Below are 21,913 nucleotides of genomic sequence, written 5' to 3'. Positions count from 1 at the left end.
AGTAGGCCATCTAGCCCCTCGAGCCTGCTCCGCCATTCAACAAGATCATGACTGATCTGGCCGTGGACTCAGCTCCACATAACCGCCCGCTCCCCATAGCCCTTTATTCCCTTATTGGTTAAAAATCTATCTATCTGTGATTTGAATACTTTCAATGAGCTAGCCTCAACTGCTTCCTTGGGCAGAGAATTCCACAGATTCACAACCCTCTGGGAGAAGAAATTCCTTCTCAACTCGGTTTTAAATTGGCTCCCCCGTATTTTGAGGCTATGCCCCCTAGTTCTAGTCTCCCTGACCAGTGGAAACAACCTCTCTGCCTCTATCTTGTCTATCCCTTTCATTATTTTAAATGTTTCTATAAGATCACCCCTCATCCTTCTGAACTCCAACAAGTAAACACCCAGTCTACTCAATCTATCATCATAAGGTAACCCCCTCATCTCCGGAATCAGCCTAGTGAATCGTGTCTGTACCCCCTCCAAAGCTAGTATAACCTTCCTTAAGTAAGGTGACCAAAACTGCACGCAGTACTCCAGGTGCGGCCTCACGAATACCCTGTACAGTTGCAGCAGGACCTCCCTGCTTTTGTACTCCATCCCTCTCGCAATGAAGGCCAACATTCCATTTGCCTTCCTGATTACCTGCTGCACCTGCAAACTAAATTCTCCCAACGTCCGCCACGCGGCCGATGCCATCGAGTCGCTAAAAACAGCTCTGGGCCCTGACTCCGTTAGGTGCATCGAGGAGGCTCAAGCACGTGGGGAGATCCTGTCCGAACTGACCCCCGTCCGGACGGAATTCCTCATCGGCGCCAAACCCCGGAACCTCCCTCGGGGGCCGGCGCCTCACAACTTGAGCCGCCTCGGGGAAATCCCCTCCGTGCCTTTCAGTTCCGCGCGGAGGGGTTTCTTGTACGGGCTGCTCCTGCACACTCAACTTTGCCATCCTCGCCTGCCGTCCGGACACGCCATGGCGTACCATCTTGCCGTCCGGAGGAGGCGGGGGTCCCCGATGGAGGGCACTCTACGCAGGGGTCCTCCCACTATTCGTCGGGGACTTGGCCTGGAGGGTGGTGCATGGAGCAGTGCCGTGCAACAAATTTTTAAGCCGGTTCACGGACTCCCAGGCCGCCTGCAATTTCTGCGGTCTGGAGGAGTCCGTGTTCCATGTTTTTATTGAGTGCACGAGGTTGCAGCCCCTGTTCCATTATTTGAAGGGGCTGCTCCTGAAATTCTGGCTGCATTTCAGTCCCACTCTCCTGATCTTTGGGCACCCTGTGCGGAGGGGAGCGGGTAGGTCCGAAGGCCTCCTCGTAGGACTGCTCCTGGGCACGGCCAAGGGTGCCATCAGCCGGTCCAGGCAGCGGGCGGTCGAGGGGGTCGTTCAACCTGACTGCCTGCCTCTCTTCCGCTCTTACATCCGGTCCAGGGTGTCCTTGGAGATGGAGCACGCGGTGTCCACCGGTACGCTCGCGGCCTTCCGCGAGAGGTGGGCACCGGAGGGACTGGAGTGCATCATCACGCCCGGCAACCAAATTTTAATTTGATTTTACGTTTTAAAGTTTAATTTGTTTTAATTGCCGGTGTTTTTAGTGTCCCCTTCCCTTTTATAGGGGGCACTGGGGAAAAATTGTGATTTTAGTGCCCAAAAAAAAACCCCAAAAAAAGGAAAAAAAGGGCCTTGTAAATGTCTGGTGTGTCACCCAGGTCGGGTGGCACGGTTTAATGTGTTTTGTTTTGCAGATAAACTCCAAAAAGAGTTTCATGCACAAGGACCCCCAGGTCCCTCTGCACCGCAGCATGTTGTAATTTCTCCCCATTCAAATAATATTCCCTTTTACTGTTTTTTTTCCCCAAGGTGGATGACCTCACATTTTCCGACATTGTATTCCATCTGCCAAACCTTAGCCCATTCGCTTAACCTATCTAAATCTCTTTGCAGCCTCTCTGTGTCCTCTACACAACCCGCTTTCCCACCAATTTTTGTGTCACCTGCAAATTTTGTTACACTGCACTCTGTCCCCTCTTCCAGGTCATCTATGTATATTGTAAACAGTTGTGGTCCCAGCACCGATCCCTGTGGCACACCACTAACCACCGATTTCCAACCCGAAAAGGACTCATTTATCCCAACTCTCTGCTTTCTGTTCGCCAGCCAATTCTCTATCCATGCTAATACATTTCCTCTGACTCCGTGTACCTTTTATCTTTTGTGTGGCACCTTATCGAATGCCTTTTGGAAATCTAAATACACCACATCCATCGGTACATCTCGATCCACCATGCTCGTTATATCCTCAAAGAATTCCAGTAAATTAGTTAAACTTGATTTCATGAATCCATGTTGCGCCTGCTTGATTGCACTATTCCTATCTAGATGTTCTGCTATTTCTTCCTTAATGATAGCTTCAAGTATTTTCCCCACTACAGATGTTAAACTAACCGGCCTATAGTTACCTGCCATTTGTCTGCCCCCTTTTTTTAAACAGAGGCGTTAGATAGCTGCTTTCCAATCCGATGGTACTTCTCCAGAGTCCAGAGAATTTTGGTAGATTATAACGAATGCATCTGCTATAACTTCCGCCATCTCTTAATACCCTGGTCTGCATTTCATCAGGACCAGGGGACTTGTCTACCTTCAGATCCATTAGCCTGTCCAGCACTACCCCCGAGTGATAGTGATTGTCTCAAGGTCCTCCCTTCCCACATTCCCGTGACCAGCAATTTTTGGTATGGTTTTTGTGTCTTCCACTGTGAAGACCAAAGCAAAATAATTGTTTAAGGTCTCAGCCATTTGCACATTTCCCATTATTAAATCCCCATTCTCATCTTCTAAGGGACCAACATTTACTTTAGTCACTCTTTTCCGTTTTATATATCGGTAAAAGCTTTTGCCATCTGTTTTTATGTTTTGCACAAGTTTACTTTCGTAATCTATCTTTCCTTTCTTTATTGCTTTCTTAATCATTCTTTGCTGTCGTTTAAAATTTTCCCAATCTTCTAGTTTCCCACTAACCTTGGCCACCTTATACGCATTGGTTTTTAATTTGATACTCTCCTTTATTTCCTTGGTTATCCACGGCTGGTTATCACGGCTTTGGATGCTAACAGAAGGCCTCTAAGAAGACCACATGCTCACAGTCCTGTGGGCTCCAGTTTCAGTGCCTCTTGGGCTGCAACATCACATGGAGATGAAGCAGAGCAGCAAAGGGGACAAGCTGGTCGTAGAGAGAAGACTAGGAAGCGGAAGGAGGCAACCCAGGCAGCCCTTTTCTGGCCAGGATATCCAGGATCGTGTCATCCACCTGCAGTACCAATTCCCCTTTTAATATTTGTCCCACATCTTACCTTCCCTCTGTTCCAAACCATCACCGTATCCTCTTGACCACAATGCTGATGTAAAAGCCACCATAAAGCAAACTTTTCAATCCAACTTTATCCATATATATTTTTTATTCTTTCATGGGATGTGGGTGTCATTGGCAAGGCCAGAATTTATTGCCCATCCCTAATTACCCTTGAGAAGGTGGTGATGAACCACCAATTCAGAGGGCAGTTAAAAGTCAACCACATTGCTGTGGGTCTGGAGTCACATAGGCCAGACCAGGCAAGGATGGCACATTTCCTTCCCTAAAGGACAGTAGCGAACCAGGTGGGTTTTTATGACAATCCGGTAGTTTCATGGTCACCATCCAATATTACATTTAAAAAAAAAACTGAATCACCGTTGTGCATTCTCATAATTTCTTGTGTGTACTGTTGCCTATCTAAGTGATATCACGCAGTACAACCCAGTGGCTGCAGCATGGCTGATGGAAGGTCACTGCAGATGGTCTTGCAGGACACCCTCGAGGTGCTTGTGGCTGGGAGTGCGAAATCGAGTGTCCGTCTCAGTCGTCATCGTCTCCGTCTCCGTCTCCGTCTCCATCTCCATCTCCTCCCTCCCGCCTGTCCCCGTCTCCGTCTCCGTCTCCTCTCCTCCTCCCTCCCGCCTGTCCCCGTCACCTCCTTCGTCTCCGTCTCCTCCCTCCCGCCTGTCCCCGTCTCCTCTCCTCCCTCCCGCCTGTCCCCGTCTCCTCTCCTCCTCCTCCTCCTCCTCCTCCTCCTCCCTCCCGCCTGTCCCCGTCTCCTCTCCTCCTCCTCCTCCTCCTCCCTCCCGCCTGTCCCCGTCTCCTCCTCCTCCTCCTCCTCCCTCCCGCCTGTCCCCGTCTCCTCCTCCTCCTCCTCCTCCTCCCTCCCGCCTGTCCCCGTCTCCTCTCCTCCTCCTCCTCCTCCTCCCTCCCGCCTGTCCCCGTCTCCTCCTCCTCCTCCTCCTCCTCCTCCTCCCTCCCGCCTGTCCCCGTCTCCTCCTCCTCCTCCTCCTCCTCCTCCCTCCCGCCTGTCCCCGTCTCCTCTCCTCCTCCTCCTCCTCCTCCTCCTCCTCCTCCTCCTCCTCCTCCTCCTCCTCCTCCTCCTCCTCCTCCTCCTCCTCCTCCTCCTCCTCCTCCTCCCTCCCGCCTGTCCCCGTCTCCTCTCCTCCTCCTCCTCCTCCTCCTCCCTCCCGCCTGTCCCCGTCTCCTCTCCTCCTCCTCCTCCTCCTCCTCCCTCCCGCCTGTCCCCGTCTCCTCTCCTCCTCCTCCTCCTCCTCCCTCCCGCCTGTCCCCGTCTCCTCTCCTCCTCCTCCTCCTCCTCCTCCTCCTCCTCCCTCCCGCCTGTCCCCGTCTCCTCTCCTCCTCCTCCTCCTCCTCCTCCTCCTCCTCCCTCCCGCCTGTCCCCGTCTCCTCTCCTCCTCCTCCTCCTCCTCCCTCCCGCCTGTCCCCGTCTCCTCTCCTCCTCCTCCTCCTCCTCCTCCCTCCCGCCTGTCCCCGTCTCCTCTCCTCCTCCTCCTCCTCCTCCCTCCCGCCTGTCCCCGTCTCCTCCTCCTCCTCCTCCTCCTCCCTCCCGCCTGTCCCCGTCTCCTCTCCTCCTCCTCCTCCTCCTCCTCCCTCCCGCCTGTCCCCGTCTCCTCTCCTCCTCCTCCTCCTCCTCCCTCCCGCCTGTCCCCGTCTCCTCTCCTCCTCCTCCTCCTCCTCCTCCTCCCTCCCGCCTGTCCCCGTCTCCTCTCTTTCTCTTCTCTCACTGGGCAGGCTGGATTTCTTGGGTGTCTGAAATAAGGAAGGCGCAAGGATAGGGTTGTGGGGAGGGCAAGAAAGCGAGAGGTGCATGCTTACACCATGTGCAGCTTCTACATCAGTCAATATTGAGAGATGAGGGGGTAATGGGATATGAGAAGGAAGATAAAGTATGAGGATGCCGGCATCTTGTAATATTAAGACCCTGTCGCTGACCGAGGGCTCAGCCATGCCCCTGGCAAGAATGGCTAGTACTGTCTCCTCCAAAGGGGTGAGGAGAAGCTTGGAATGTGAGGTGTGCCTCGTGTTTTGTCGAGATTATCAACAAAAGCAGACATTGATGACGAGATTCAACACCGCCTCCAGTGCACCAGTGCAGCTTTCGGCCGCCTGAGGAAAAGTGTGTTCGAAGACAAGGCCCTCAAATCTGCCACCAAGCTCACGGTCTACAGAGCTGTAGTAATACCTGCCCTCCTGTATGGCTCAGAGACATGGACCATGTACAGTAGACACCAAGTCACTGAAGAAATGCCACCAACGATGTCTCCGCAAGATCCTACAAATTCCCTGGGAGGACAGATGCACCAACATTAGCATCCTTGACCAGACCAACATCCCCAGCATTGAAGCACTGACCACACTTGATCAGCTTCGCTGGGCAGGCCACATTGTCTGCATGTTAGACACGAGACTCCCAAAGCAAGCACTGTACTCGGAACTCCTTCACGGCAAATGAGCCAAAGGTGGGCAGAGGAAATGTTATAAGGACACCCTCAAAGCCTCCCTGATAAAGTGCAACATCCTCACCGACACCTGTGAGTCCCTGGTCAAAGACTGCCCTAAGTGGAGGAAGTGCATCTAGGAGGGTGCTGAGCAACTCGAGTCTCATCGCCGAGAACATGCAAAAATCAAGTGCAGGCAGCGGGAGGAGCGTACGGCAGATCTGTCCCACCCTCCCTTACCCCCAATGACTACCTGTGACCGGGACGGTGGCTCTTTTATTGGACTGTTCAGCCACCTAAGGACTCATTTTTAGAGTGGAAGCAGGTCTTCTTCGATTCTGAGGGACTGTCTATGATTCTGGATACTATAACAAGTCGAGAGGAAGAAAGTGGTCATTTTAAATAGTTTCCCTCTAGAAAATGGACAATACTATTTACAGATAATAGTGATGGTAATGGTTCAGATTAATTTGCATTTGGAAATGTTGTATTTTTAAAAATTGCAGCAAAATGAATATGTACTTCACAAAATTGATGGAAAAGAATATTTTTGGAAACTCTGAAATAAAAGTACAAAATAATATACTGGCTTTTTAGACTGAGTATATGACATTTTTGTTGCCAATTTCTTTTCTTGGTTGAACAAAATCTATCGACTTGTTAGTGACCAGCAAAGTTGTTATTTCAAAGGATTGGTAATTCTGTACTTTAGATGGAGTTCAGTTTGTTCAAGTGTTATGTCAAGATAAATGTTATTTGTTGTGAGGTAACTAACGGTTTAAGTTTAGCCAGTACAGTTGTGCTGTCACTGGATTTTTCTGGTGCATCTAATTACGAATTGTGACACAAAAAAATCCAGTAATAAGGTATTGTATCCCCTGACATGGGCTACAATTTCATGAATCCCAATACTTGCAGTTTTTTTTTTCTTCCACTCTCTCCTTTGCCCCACTCAACCCAGTTTATATAACTAAGGGAATCTAATGGATGCTATGCAAAATTATTTGTATCAGATTTTTAAAAAAAATGCGGTGTCTTTTTACTCCTTCCCAATGTTGCTTCCCCCCTTTCTTTCCTCTCTTGATGGGCATGACATTCCATAGAAATGAACAGAACCCAATGAGGCTATTTGGTGTCTTATGTCTATGCTGGCCCCTTTCTAGAGCACTCTACAACTAATCCCACTGTCTCAGTTTCTCCCTTTAGCCTTGTCTCTTCCTCTACTTCAAATGTTTAGCTACTTTTCCCTTAAACTATAGCCTGTAGGAAAGCATTCCAAGCTTCAACAACCTTCTGTGTGTGTTCTAACCCCTCTTCACTCTACCAAGTGTCTACTTTAAATTGATGAACCCTGCTTCACTGCCCAACCAGAGGAAGTATTTCCCTTTCACTCAATCAAAACCATGGCTTTACTGGTGTCGGCAGTACAACGGCACCTTGTTCAAGTAGCTATTCTTTGAGTCTAGACTCTAGCAAATATCACAGGCTGTTCAATCATGGGGAGCATTACAACTGAGCCAAATCCTGTGCTGGCCCAACAAAGACCACATTTGACCTTGTAGCAGTCCTGGTTGACCTCAGCTTAAATCACCTCAGCCATGGATTGAACTGAGCACCTTCTTGGTCTGTGTTGTTAAACTGCTTGCTGGCAATATATTTACTCACTGACATCAGCGAGCTAATTTTACTGTTTCTAAATAGAAGGGGTATAAAATAAATTGAAAAATTATATCCAGTTTCTTCATAGGGAGAGGGTGTGGGTATGTATGATGGAGTATTTTAGGCCAAATGCTAAAAATAGTTGTTCATACAGTTTTGTTTAGTAGCACTGCTGGTGAACAGAATGTGCACAAACAATTTCCTATTGTTAAAAAAACATTGTGTAACTTTTTGCTATTTTTCCTACAGCTATTTTATGCCTTTCAAGATGACCGATATCTCTATATGGTAATGGAGTATATGCCTGGTGGTGACCTTGTAAATCTCATGAGCAATTACGATGTGCCTGAAAGATGGGCTAAGTTCTACACTGCTGAAGTAGTGCTCGCCTTGGATGGCATTCACTCGATGGGTTTTATACACAGAGACGTTAAGCCTGATAATATGCTGTTAGACAAATTTGGACACTTAAAGTTGGCAGATTTTGGCACTTGTATGAAAATGGATTCGGTAAGTTAACAATCAAGAAAAGATATTAAAAAAGGTGTTATAACACAGTTTCTGGGAATGCTCATTTTCTAACAGAAACGTGCTTTAAATTTTTTGCCGTTGTGCATAGAAGATTTTTGTTTGTTGTATTAGTCTTATTTACTACAGTCTTATTTTTGCCCGTGTACAATTTACTAATCAGAGAATGGTTTTCTAAAATGTCCATATTTTAATACGTGTATGTAAAAGCAGCATTCCTTTGTTTTGCTATTGGTTCGCAAAGAATATAAACTTTCATCTTTCGCTGATTTCAAAATGTAACTTCCTAACTTTTCTTTCAATTCCATCTGCTAATTTCTACTTTTTCTTGAAATTTCCATTTAATTTTGCTGGTTTCTGTTTCCTGCTGTTAGTTTGTTGTCCTGTATGGTGACATTTTATATTTGTACTTGATCTGTCATTCATGTTTTCATGTCCCTCAAAATTGGCAGGGTAATCAAAATTTCCATGTCGTAGCAGTCATTATGGAGAAACAACTGACTTATTTTGTAGTGCGTAATTGTTGTTTGTCTTGACATTGAGGGATGTTGTATTATCATAGAATTAAACCCTGATGTTATGCTTGGTTTTCAATATCAAAGCAAGAACTCTGTTGTATATCATTTAATTCTGCATGAACAGTTTATTGGTTTTGTGGAAATTTAGACATCTAGTTATAGCTAACTTTTTGTTTAAATCTGGAGTTCTGATTTATTGATGCATGCTTTCATTCCAGTCTTTGAATGTAGAAGCAAATGATTGACTTGAGTTCATTTTCTGAATATTTAATCAGTTCTTTTGGCGCCCTCTTTCTTCTGCAAAGCAAAAGACAATGCCCTTTGACAATTGTATGTAGATAATTTATCATTACAAGTCATACATTTTGCTGCGGGGGAAAAAATCATTTCAAACCAATGTGGATAAACCATGTGACAAGTTTGTTCATAAGTTATTCATAATTTGATAAATTGCCAATGCAGTTTATTGTAAATGTATGTCTTTTATTAGACAATTGCTGTATATTGGCTTCCACTTCTTTCGTAATACATTTTGCACTAAATCAAGGAATGTTCATTAAAATGCAGTTGTTCTAGAAAATGCAAAATGTTTGGGCCCCACGCACTGTGTTGCAACAGTGATCGTGCATTTAAAAACTTACTTCAAAACATGATGTTAAGACTGCAGTGTTTGGATTATCATTTTATTTTGTAAAGCATTTTCTTTTTCTTACTGCCATCTTCTAAATACACAGACTGGAATGGTTCGATGTGATACAGCAGTTGGAACTCCTGATTATATCTCTCCTGAGGTACTAAAATCGCAGGGAGGGGATGGTTATTATGGCCGGGAGTGCGATTGGTGGTCTGTGGGAGTTTTCCTGTATGAAATGCTGGTTGGTAAGTTTAGAAGCTTATATTAAATTTGTTAAATCTACAATGCATGTAAGCAGGAGCTGACAGTGGCTGAATATAGTATTTTTTTTCTTCCTTTGCTGTTAATTTGTCATGGGTAGCAGATTTTTGTTAGTAGTAGTTAAATTAATCTTGCCTGCTGATAAGCCAGTGGACTTTGAATTAGTTGCCGCCACGAACATGGTTCAATTCAATAATTGGAAAAAGGTTGCAAATTATTGTTGACCTGATGCACCAGTGTTGTGCTATGGTTTTGTAGAATGCAGTATCTGTGCCTGCAATTTTTCATTTAGTAGATAGTCTCAAATAGGCACTGCAGACACAGATCTGTAATTAATATTGCTTAATAATCCTGGAGGAGCAGCATGACATCAGAGACTGAGCAACAAGTGATAGAAAACTGCATTAATTACATAGAATCTACAGCATGGAAACAGGCCATTCGGCTCCACTGGTCTATACTGGTGTTTATACTCTACACAAGCCTCCTCATACTCTAATTATCTCTTCCCATCCTGCCCCTGTATTCCTCTATTCTTTTCTTCCTCTTGAATGCACCAAGCCTTCCCTTAAATGTGTGGATGCCATCTGCTTCAACCATTCCATGTGGCAGCAAGTTCCATATTCTCACCACTGTCTGTGGCAAGAAATTCCTCCTAACTTCTGTTAGAGGCTATCTTGTATTTATGCCTCCTTGTTCTGGATTCATTCACAAGTGTAAACAGTTTCTCTACGTCCACCCTATCATAAGAACAGGAGCAGGCCATTCACTCTTTGAGCCTGTTCCATCATTAAATTAGATTATGGCTGATCTGTACCTCAACTCCATTTACCTGCCATTGCTCCATATCTCTTGATACACTTAGCTAATAAAAAAATCTATCGATCTCTGTCTTGAAAATTTCAATTGACCCAGCTTCCACAGCCTTTTGGGGAGAGAGTTCCAGATTTCTACTACCCTTTATGTGCAAAAGCGATTCCCGATCTTGCTCCTAAATGACCAAATTCTAATGCGAAGGCCTCCTGAGGAAATTGTTTCTCTGTATCTACCCTATCTGATGTCTTTATTTTAACACCTCGGTTAGATCACCCCTCAACCTTCAAACTCAAGGCAATACAAACCAAGTTTATGTAACCTGTTCTCATAAATTAACCCTTTAAATCCCCTCAAATCATTCTGGTGAATCTGCGCTGTAGAACCGAAGCATCACTTCCTAACTTTTGTATTTCAAACTGATAAAGACCAGCATCAGCCTTTATTTTAAAAAAATTGTAACTGTTCACCAGCTTTCAGTGATTTGACTATATGAACATCTAAATCAAGCCCCTTCATAAATATAAAGATCTTTAGGTCTTCCAGACAAAAAAGCTCCAGACTGCTCAATTTTTTCTGATACTTGAATTTTTTCAATTCTGATAATATTCTTACCAATATTCTCTACACTTTTCTCGTGCTTTAGTATAATTTTTGTAGTATGGAGATGAGGATTGCGCACAGTGCTTAAAGTGTGGTCTGTGGTCCAACCAATGCTCCATATAAATTTAACATTACCTCTCAGCTTTTATGTTCTGTTCATCCAGAAATGAACCTCATTTGCACTCTTTACAACTTTATAAACTTGTGTTGCTACTTTCGGTGATTGATGTATCTGCAGATCTCTTTGCCCCTCCAACCCATTTACTTTCTTATTTTCCAAGAAATAAGTGGTCTACGTATTCCTCCTACCAAAATGAAACACATCAATCACACTTTGCCACATTGAATTTCATTTTTCATTGATCCGCCTACTCTGCAAGCCTATATTTTGTTGCAGTCCTTCATATTAGCTCTTGCCCCTCCTCTTCTCTTCTCTCTTCCCCCTCCTCTTCTCTTCTCTCTTCCCCACCCCCCTTCCATTTGGTATCATCTGCAAATTTCAACACCATACCTCCAATTCCTGAGTCCAACTCATTTATGTATAAGGTAAACAACAATGGTCCCAATATGGATTGTTGTGGGGCACCACCTCCCACTTTCTGCCAGTCTGAGAGACTTCCTTTAACACCTACCCTCTGTTTTGTGGACATCTTTCAATCTATTCTGCTACCTTGCCGCTGACTCCACTTTCCCTGACCTTTGTCATGAGGCTTTTGCATGGCACCTTATTGAAAGCCTTTCTGAAAGTCCATGTATACCACATCCGCTGCAGTGTCCTTGTCTACTCTTTCAGTTACTTCAAAGAATTCAGTAAGGTTGATTAAACACAATCTTCCTTTTAGAAATCCATGCTGACATTTTTTAATTATACTCTCCATCTCGAGATCCAGTATCTTTCCTACCACTGCTCCATAGTTCCCTGGATTTGTTCTGTCTCCCTCTTTGAAGCTGGCAATTACATTTGCTGTTTGTCAGTCTCTGCTGCTATTCCTTAATCTATTGAGTTATAGGGATACTAGTGCCTCTGGTATCTCCTCCTTGGTTTTATTGAGTATCCACAGATGCAATCCATCTGGACCCTGGGTTTTGTCAAGTTTGTCTAATTTATCTTGTGTTACTTCTATCTTAACTGTTGTAATATCTCTCTTGATGACTTCTTCTACTTGTCATTTCCTTTTTGTTAACCTTTTCAGTGAAAACTGAGGCAAGTATCTGCTCAGTATTCCTGTCATTTCATTATTATCTCCTGTGAGTTTAACTTGCTCATTCCCTTTGTGGTTCTATTCCTATATTAATTCTCTTTTTGTTAGTTATGTGGCTATAGAATACTTTTGTATTTATTTTTCTATTCTTTAATTTCATATATTTCCTCTTTGCCTTCCTAATTGGCTTTACCCCCCCACCCCCCCTCTTTCCAAAGCTCATCATATTCCCTTCCTTTCCTTTATTGTTTAGGGACTTTATGTAAGCCTTTCACTTTAGATTACATTTTTTTCCTCAACTACTCATTTATCTATACCATTACAATCATGGCTAGTTTGTTCTTGGTGTTGATTTTAACCTGGAGTGGGTTTTGGGTGAGCTGGTTGGGGAGTGGAAAATGCACTCTCTCCTAGGTTTCAGGCCCAAGGTAGATTAACTCCTGCGCCTTGCTTAAGTGTTGCTAGTTCACTTGCAGGGTAGAACGGATAGGAGGAGGATGCAGAGCGGCAACCAGCAGGCAAACATTATAAGGCACTTGGCCATGTGCTAGCTTCCAACTATGTCGTGGGGATGGGTTTCAGGAGGGCCTTGCGGCAAGGTAGGGTGGGGAGAATGGGAAAGTGTCCGGGGCAGGGGAGGCCCTGGCTTTTCGGTGGTGGGGGGTGACGGGGGCTAGAAGAGCACATCTACTCTTCTAGCTTCACAAATGAATATTTTTAACTTGCCAGGGGGAACCACTTTATCCCTCCCACCAGCTGCTGACCTGTTTCATGTTCATGTGCATTAAAATGCCTTTGTTAAAATGGCATGGGGGTTTGATTGACATCACAGGTCATAGATTAGCATTGATGTGCGAGAGCCCCACCTGAGTCTAGCCAGGGCCCTCATCCACCGTGAAAAATTGATTGGCACTCCATATCCATCACCATAAACATTCACTCCCTCCACCACCAGCGCACCGTGGCTGCAGTGTGTAACATCTACAACATTGTAGGAACTCGCCAAGGCTTCTTCAGCAGCACCTCCCAAACCCGCTACCTCTCCCACCTAGAAGACAAGAGCAGCATGTGCATGGGAACACACATCACCTGCAACTTACACACCCTCCTGACTTGGAAGTACGGGCTGGGCTAAATACCTGGAACTCCATCCATAACGGCATTATGGGAGTACTTTCACCACATGGATTGCAGCGGTTCAAGAATTTGGCTCATCACCACCTTCTCGAGGGCAATTAGACTTGGGCAATAAATGCTGGCCTTGTTAGTGACGCCCACATCCCAGGAATACATTTTTAAAAAATCAAATAGGGAGCAGTAATTGGAGCTGCTGTATTTTTACCCCGTTCCCGCTGAGTGGGGAGTGTTAAAATAGTCCCTACCCTGCAAGAGCATCTCAGCTGGTCCCACTTCCTCGCCCTTTCCCCATAGCCCTGCGAATTGTTTTCTTTCAGATGCTTATCCAACTCCCTTTTGAAAGCCATGATTGAGTCTGCCTCTACCACCCTTCCAGGCAGTGCATTCCAGATCCTAACCACTCTGTGTAAAAACAATTTTTTCTTATGTCGCCTTTGGTTCCTTTGCTAGTTATCTTAAATCTGTGTCCTCTGGTTCTCGACCCTGCCATGTCCAGTGTGTGCATCCCATGGATTGTATACACTGTAGCCACAGTGCGCCGGTGGTGGAAGGAGTGGATGTTTAAGGGCTGCCGATCAAGTAGAGTGCTTTGTTTGGGATACTGTCGAGCTTCTTGAGTGTTGTTGCAGCTGCACCCGTCCAGGCAAGTGGAGTTTATTCCATCACACTGCTAACGTGCATTGTAGGTGGTGGAGAGGCTTTGGGGAGTTGGGAGGTGATCTAATCACCGCAGAATATCCAGCCTCCTGCTCTAGTAGTCATGCCATTTCTGTGGCTGGTCCATTTGTGGTTTTGGTCAATGGCGGCCCCCAGGATATTGTCACTGGGGGATATGGCATGGTAACGCCAATGTATGTCAAGAGGAGCTGGTTAGACTCTTGTTGGAGATGGTCATTGCCACTTTTCAGCCCAATGGACTGCTTCATTATCTGAGGAGTTGCGAATGGAGCTTACCATTACAATCATCAGCTAACCGCCCCACTTCTGCCCTAATGGTGGAGGGAAGGTCATTGATGATGCAGCTGAAGATAGTTGAGCCTCAGACGCTGCCCTGAGGAATTCCTGCAGTGATGTTCGAGGGCTCAGATGATTGACCTCCAACAACCACAGGCACCTTTCTTTGTGCTAGGTATGACTCCAGCCACTGGAGAGTTTCTCCCCTGATCACCATTGGCTTTAGTTTTACTAGGGCTCCTTGGTGCCACACTCAGTCAAATGCTGCCTTGATATCAAGGGCAGTCACTCCTCACCTCTGTAATTCAGCTCTTTTGTCCATGATTGGAACAATGCTGTAATGAGATCTGCAGTGGAGTGGTCCTGACAGAACCCAAACTAAGCATTGGTGAGCAGGTTATTGGTGGATAAATGCCACAATACAGTGCAGCACTGTTGGTGTCTCATGCCATCACTTTGCTGATGATTGAGGGTACAATGACAGGACAGTAATTGGCCAGGTTGGGTTTGTGGACAGGACATACCTGGGCATTTTTTACATTGCTGGGTAGTTGCCAATGTTGTCGCTTGCTGGAACAGCTTGGATAATGGAGTGGCTATGTCTGGAGCATAGGCTTTCAGCATTACAGCCGAGATGTTATCGGGAATCCTAGCCTTTGCTGTACCCAGTGCACGCAACCGTTTCTTGGTAGAAAAAAAGACTTGCATTTCTATAGCGCCTTTCAGGGCCACTGAGTGTCCCAAAGTGCTTTACAGCCTATGAAGTAATATTTGAGGTGTTCGTTACTGCTGCAATGTAGGAAATGTGGCAGCCAATTTGTGAACAGCAAGCTCCCACAAACAGCAATGTGATAATGACCAGATAATCTGTTTTAGTGAAGTTGATTGAGGGATAAATATTGGCCAGAACGCCAAGGATAGCTCCCCTGCTCTTCGATATAGTGCCATGGGATCTTTTATGTCCACCTGAGTGTGTAGACTGGGCCTCTGTTTAATGTCTCATCCAAAAGACAGCAGCTCCGACAGTGCGGCACTCCCTCAATACTGCACTGGATTATCAACCTAGATTTTTGTGCTCAAGTCTCTGGAGTTGGACTTGAATCGACAACCTTGTGACTCAGAGGCGCAGCATACCACGTGAAATGAATCGAATTGGCTGGCATTTGTGATGGTGGGAACCCCAGGAGGAGGTCGACGAGGGTGATCCACGCGGCACTTCTGGCTGTAGATGGTTGCGAAAACTTCAGCCTTGTCTTTTGCATGCACTTGCATTGAGGATGGGGTTGTTTATGGAGCTTCCTCCACCTGTTAGTTGCTTAATTGCCCACCACCATTCGCAACTGGATGCGGCACGACTGCAGAGCTTGGACCTGATCTGTTGTTGTGCAGTCGCTTAGCTCTGTCTTAGAGCATGCTGCTTCTGCCATTTAGCATGCATGTATACCTGTGTAATAGGTTCACCTGGCTGTTAAGTCATTTTCAGGTATGCCTGGTGCTGTTCCTGACCTGCCCTTCTGCACTCATTGTACCAGGGTTGGTCCCCTGGCTTCATGGTAATGGTAGTGAGGGGTATGCCGGACCATGATGTTACAGATTGTGGTGGAAAACAGTCCTGCTGCAGCTGATGGGTCACAGCGCCTCATAGATGCCCAGTTTAGAGACGCTAGATCTGTGCTTAATCTATTCTATGGATACTGTGGTTGATGTCTCCTCTTAGTTTGTTTTCATTAAACAATTCCTGTGTTCCACTCAAACTACTTCTTCTTATCAATGACCTTCACTCATCATCCACCCCAGCCACTCTTCCTAATGATTTCAGTCCACTTTCATCAATTTCCTGCAGATTGCAAACCCTCAGTGCTCCTTCTCTTGAAAAATGATGAATGCTGGAAATCTGAAATCAAAGCTAAAAATGCTGGAAATACACAGTAGATCGGTCAGTGTTTGTCAAAAGAAAAGACATTTATGTCATTTCAAGTGTGCCATTCATTTTCAGCATTTTCTGTTTTTATTTCTCTGTTCTAAGGCTGAATCACTTGGCCTTTAATGAAATAGTGAAAATCTTATTTTCTTCAGAGACAGTTTCTTAATGTCTCAAGTCCAATCAGCAGCTACAATCTCTTCCTTCTGAAAACCTTCGTCCTTCTTCACCTATGGACGTTCTATTTCTTCAGACCTGAATTGGAATTCCCAGAACTCTTCCATTTTAAAAAGTTGACTCCAAGAAGCTGTATCCTCTTCCATGCCAGATTTTTTTTTCTCAACAATTCTTCACTCTCTATGAAATACAGTTCTAACCAAGACTAAAGTACTGCTTTCATGTCTGGGAAGCCTCTTCCAGCACATCTCTTTGCATTGCTGGTCAGAATTCAAGAAAAGACTTGGTTGAAGATTTGTATCTTAACCCTAGCTGCCAGTCTTAGCTAATTAATTAATTAATCAATCAATCAGTTTCTCTCTATCATAACATACTTGTAATTCCCTATTTTATAACTGCTACTATGATCAGATATGATTTTAAAAATGCATAAATTGAGAAATGTACCGTTATGTCGTGCAACTGCATGATGAGGGATTCAACACATTGCTATTATGCTTGCTTTTTTTGCAGAGAGAAAGTTGCTATTGTATGAGTAAACAAAAAAGTAAAGCTTAATTTGTCACACATTAATTCCTCCTGTACTTTCTTTACCAGGCGATACTCCATTTTATGCGGATTCCCTTGTGGGAACATACAGTAAAATCATGGATCACAAAAATTCGCTCAATTTTCCAGATGATGTTGAAATCTCAAAGCATGCCAAAGACCTCATCTGTGCCTTCTTGACTGACCGGTATTGTTTCTAAAATTTTAATAACATTTGTATGAGCAAATATTAGCAAGTTTACAAGTGCAATCCTTTAGTAAAAGGTACCATTTATTTCTGAATTGCAGTACGATATAAACTTCAGGCCTCTTACCATAATGATTGATATTTTTCAGTTTGAAACAAATAATCAAAACAAAAACACCTGTAGTTGTAGATATTGAACCCCATTCATTTCCCTGTGAAATGTTCTCTTCAGAATCTTTCCTCTGTTCATTGACCACCATCGCTCAAAGCTGAGGTGGTGGAGTTTTCCATGATTCCTGCCAATGGTGCAAATACAATTAGTCAAGATGAGAAAAGCTTGTAGTAGAGCTGGATAGACTAAATTAATTATCAGTTTAGCATGTTGGAAAATTCTTCCACTAGCACCATGACAAAGTAATGGATTGTAGTTGTCTGTGAAATTTCTTGAGATTTGTCAGTAAGTCTTTGAGATGCCTTCAATCTGTGGATTGCACTTCTCATAGTTATTGCATAGCTATTGTAAACAATTTGTGATGTTTTGGTGAAATTAAATTAAAAACACTGTCAAATTTGGGTTTAATACATCTGTTTGCACGTTACTGTGAATGTTGATCTACAATGAAAATGTTTACTTTAAAGTTGGAATTTCATTTTCAAGTCTGCTTCAAGTCAGGAAGCTCATTGCATTATCAGCAATCAAAGCAAAAGTATTTAGTTGGCCGTTGAGCACTGTGAAGAAAGGTCATTTTGGGAAAATACCCATGTGTCAGTTGCACATAAGCATAGACAAATTATTGGATTTTTATCCTAAAAAAATCTTCACAACGAACAAATTTTCAGTGGTATTGATAGCTTAATTGCAAAATTTAATAGAATTGTTTTTCTTAATAACAACAACTTGTTATTAAGCACCTTTAACGTAGTCAAACATCCCAAGGCGCTTCACAGGAATGTTAACAAACAAAATTTGACACCGAGCCACATGAGAAATTAGGACTGATGGATCAAAGAGCTAGGTTTTAAGGAGCTTCTTAAAGGAGGAAAAAGAGAGAGAGGTTTCTGGAGGAAATTCCAGAGGTTAGGGCTTTGGCAGCTGAAGGCACGGCTAGCAATGGTGGAGCGATTAAAATCGGAGATGCGCACAAGGCCAGAATTGGACAAGTGCAGATATCTCTGAGGGTTGTAGGGCTGGAGGAGGTTGGACATGGGGAGGGGCGAAGCTATGAAGGGATTCGAAAATGAGGATAAGAATTTTAAGATCGAGGCGTTGCTCAACCAAGGGTCATTGTAGATCAGCGAACACAGCGGTAATGGGCGAACAGGACTTGGAAGCAAGATAGGATACGGGCAGCAGAATTTTTGCATGAGTTTAAGTTTATGGAGGGTGGAAGGGACTGGCTAGGAGTGCATTGGAATAGGCAAGTCTGGAGGTAACATAGTCATGGATGAGGGTTTCAGCAGCAGATGAGTTGAGACGGGGTGGAGTCGGGCAATGCCACAGAGGTGGTTGTAGGCAGTCTTAGTGATGGTACGGGTATGTGGTCGGGAGCTCATTTGGGGGACAAATACAACAACAAGCTTGCAAACAGTCTGGTTTAGCCTCGGAAAGTTGCCAGGGAGAGAGATGGATTCGGTGGCTAGGGAACAGAGCTTGCAGCGGAGATTAAAGATGATCGCTTTGGTCTACCCAATATTTAGTTGGAGGAAATTTCTACTCATCCACTACTGAATGTTGGACAAACAGTCTGACAATTTAGAGACAATGGAGGGGTCGAGCGAGGTGGTGGTGAAGTAGAGTTGGGTATTGCTGGCGCAAGTGTGGAACTTGATGGAGCTGAAATTCCGGACGGAGGTTTCTCGCGGGCAATTGCCTCCGACCTGAACCATTTCTACGAATTTACCTGGTGGTCCGGGAGGAGCCTGCAATTCCGGTGGGGAGATCTTCTCTTCCCACGCTGCGCTCCCATCCTCCTGGTTCCCACGCAGAAGGTGCAGTCATGTGTGACTGCTCAGCCAATCAGGTATAGTATTCCACACTTTCTCATTAATAGCACTGAGAACTCCGTATCTACGAGTTCTCATTGCTATTAATGAGAAAAAAAAGACACTAAACACGTAATAAAAATAAACACACCTCACATATTTAAAATTAATGGAAATTAAAGTTAATATCTTGGAGAAAACATTTTTGAGTTTTTAGTAAGTTTTTTAAAATTATGGTTAAAAATAAATGTAACGTAGTGGGCAGGGTTTTTAAAAACAATGTTTTTTAGATTTAATTTAATATATTTTTGTATGTTTTTAAACTCTTATGCCTGTAAAAGTAGGCTATGTGCCTGCTTTCATCAGACACAAGAATTTTGAGGACATTTGCTGGGCAAGATATGGGTAAATGCCACACTCTTGCCCTTGCAAATGTCCTGTCACCCAATATGCGTTGCAGACAGATCGGAAAAGCCGGTTTTCATCGCATGCGCATTGTGCGCTGAAAACCGGCTTTTGCGATGCCTTCCTGGGTCCGTAGACACTCCGTACGGACCCGGGGAGGCCGGAATTTCCAGGTTGATGTGTTTTACTTTAAATGAACAGTAATTGTTCGCAATTCTTACTCAAACGATTTAAATATTATAAGTCTAAGCAAACTTTTAAAGGAACAGTACATCATCAAATCCTTTTAAATATGACCTGATTTGATGGGATGATATTTTATAGACCTTCATTTTAAAATAAAATTTCCTCACTTCTTTTTAAAAAAAAACACACATGCTTGGTAAATGTTACAACTGTGACCATTTCGTTTTAAGGAGGGGTCGAAGATCATATTGGGACAGAGCCCTTTCATCATCTTGTTTTTGCTGTATTTTGTCAGTTCTAAACAGAAATTCCTACGGTGGTTGCCTAGTATTGACCTGAAGTCTACACTAAACAGTACTTGACTTTCTTCGATTCATATATTTTTACATATGTTAATGGTAAAGTTTATAGTCGTCATGGTAAATGGAGAAAGTATATTAATGCTCTGTTGCTTTACTTCAAATAATCAGCAGCAGTCTTTTAAAAATAAAACTACCAGTAAAGACTCATTACGTTTGTTTTAAATTGAAAGCAAATAGAGAGTCTTCCTTTTCCCTGCTTTCTTCAGAGGTATGCAGTGATACCTCTAACAGATGGAGAGCTAATAGTTGAAGCTTTCTCATCTTCTGCTGCACGAGTGAAACAGCTCTACATCCTGCTACAGCTTGTAGTTTTCGCTGAATTTAGGAGAGTGATAAATCTCTCTATCATAATGGGATTCACTTAATTAATTCAGGGAGCATTGTTAATGGTATGCATGTTGCTGGGAGGAGTTTGAGTCTTCTGCAAGTTCTTGCATAATTATCTTCAAACCTAACTGATGAGACAGTGTAAAGGGAGTTGTATCCTGCAAATAATTCAAACTGCACCTGGCCATTGGTATGCCCGTTGTTGATTTTAGGTATGCAAAATTAATTTCGTGCATAGGTCCTTTTGCTTTAATGGGTACCAAAAACTAAGTCAAGCTTTCTCCTTGAAAAGAATGCAGGTAAAAAAGAAATAACATGTGAACTGTTCTGGTAGGTCTAATTGTAGTTGTAATTCACTGATAAACTCCATAATGCTGATAATTCTTGTGTAAAATATTCTGCCAGTGTAATATTAGAAAATTTAAATTATTTAAAAAAAGTCAGTACAGATCCTTGAAAAATAAGATTTCTACATTTGGTATTCTGTTTTCATATGTTCTCGAGCTGTTTAATAACTATACTAATGTGTAAAAAAGTATTTGAACATACTTTACATAGTTATGTAAAAGTAAGCCATTTGTTTGCTCAGACACATACAGAAAAATGACACAAGCATGCAAGATACATTATCAACAGTTGACGTTTGGGAACGAGGCTCTATTCAAAAAGTCCATTGAGAAACTTGGAGAGAAGTTGCACTCTGTAGCGCCCATCTTTTGAGCGCTATGAGGCATCCTCAAATTAGAAAATGGCTTCCGCAATGGCCGTAATTCCAACGTGAAAGGCGCTGGATGCCATATTTATAAAGGACTTTGCACGCACGCACCTAACGACCGCCGGCAGCATGCATGACGTCAATCAGTGTGCAACATGCCATGCTGTCATCTTTGAGCTCCACGATCTAACCTACACACAGCTGAACAAAATGTGGAGGGGGAGAAGGGCTCTCAGCTGGAGGCCATATCCGCAGAGGGTTTTATGGGGGAATTCTCTCACCTGAACTTCAGCGGCGACCAATACTTGAGACGTTTATGCTTCATTAAAGAGATCACGACTGAGAATCTGCGACTGCTGCAGCCACAACTCCAACCTCAGAACAGGTCATGGACAGCATTGTCTAGTGGTTGTCAAGTTGCTTGTGGCTCTGAACATTTGTGTGTCTGGCTCATTCCGGGCTGCTTCTGGACTTAGAAGCAACATCTCGCAGTTTGCAGTACACTACCGCATAAGGGGGGGGGTCATTGAGGCTCTCTGTACAGAGAGACAGCTTCCTCTCATTCCCTCTTGCTGAGACAAACAGGCGGAGTGAGCACAAGGGTTTGCATGGATACCAGGCTTCCTCATGGTGCAGGGTACCATTGATTGCACGCTGATTGCTCATTGTTTTGTGTACGCCTTATGTCAACTCTGCCATTTTCTTGAACTGAAAGGGATTCTATAGAAACATAGAATTTTGGTGCAGGAGTAGGCCATTTGGCCCTTCGAGCCTGCACTGCCATTCAATAAGATCATGGCTGATCATTCCCTCAGTACCCCTTTCCTGCTTTCTCTCCATATCCCTTGATCCCCTTAGCCGTAAGGGCCATATCTAACTCCCTCTTGAATATATCCAATGAACTGGCATCAACAACTCTCTGCGGCAGGGAATTTCACAGGTTAACAACTCTCTGAGTGAAGAAGTTTCTCCTCATCTCAG

General features: G+C 44.1%; 1 protein-coding gene across 7 annotated transcripts in view; it reads left to right on the top strand.

Moving 5' to 3' along the window:
* The window catches only part of LOC139267144 (rho-associated protein kinase 2-like), a 289,307-nt gene that overhangs the window by 140,564 nt on the left and 126,830 nt on the right, over positions 1 to 21,913 (top strand). For all 7 annotated transcript variants that reach the window (XM_070885001.1, XM_070884998.1, XM_070884995.1 and 4 more), the window contains exons 5-7: positions 7,720 to 7,980; positions 9,251 to 9,395; positions 16,816 to 16,954. In XM_070885001.1, coding sequence (XP_070741102.1) covers positions 7,720 to 7,980; positions 9,251 to 9,395; positions 16,816 to 16,954 — 545 coding nt within the window. The remainder of the gene's footprint in view (positions 1 to 7,719; positions 7,981 to 9,250; positions 9,396 to 16,815; positions 16,955 to 21,913) is intronic.

The sequence above is a fragment of the Pristiophorus japonicus genome, chromosome 7 (genome assembly GCF_044704955.1).
Source record: "Pristiophorus japonicus isolate sPriJap1 chromosome 7, sPriJap1.hap1, whole genome shotgun sequence".
Taxonomy (NCBI): domain Eukaryota; kingdom Metazoa; phylum Chordata; class Chondrichthyes; family Pristiophoridae; genus Pristiophorus; species Pristiophorus japonicus.
Note: the sequence above shows the minus strand (reverse complement) of the source record. Positions and strands in the feature narration are given on the sequence as shown.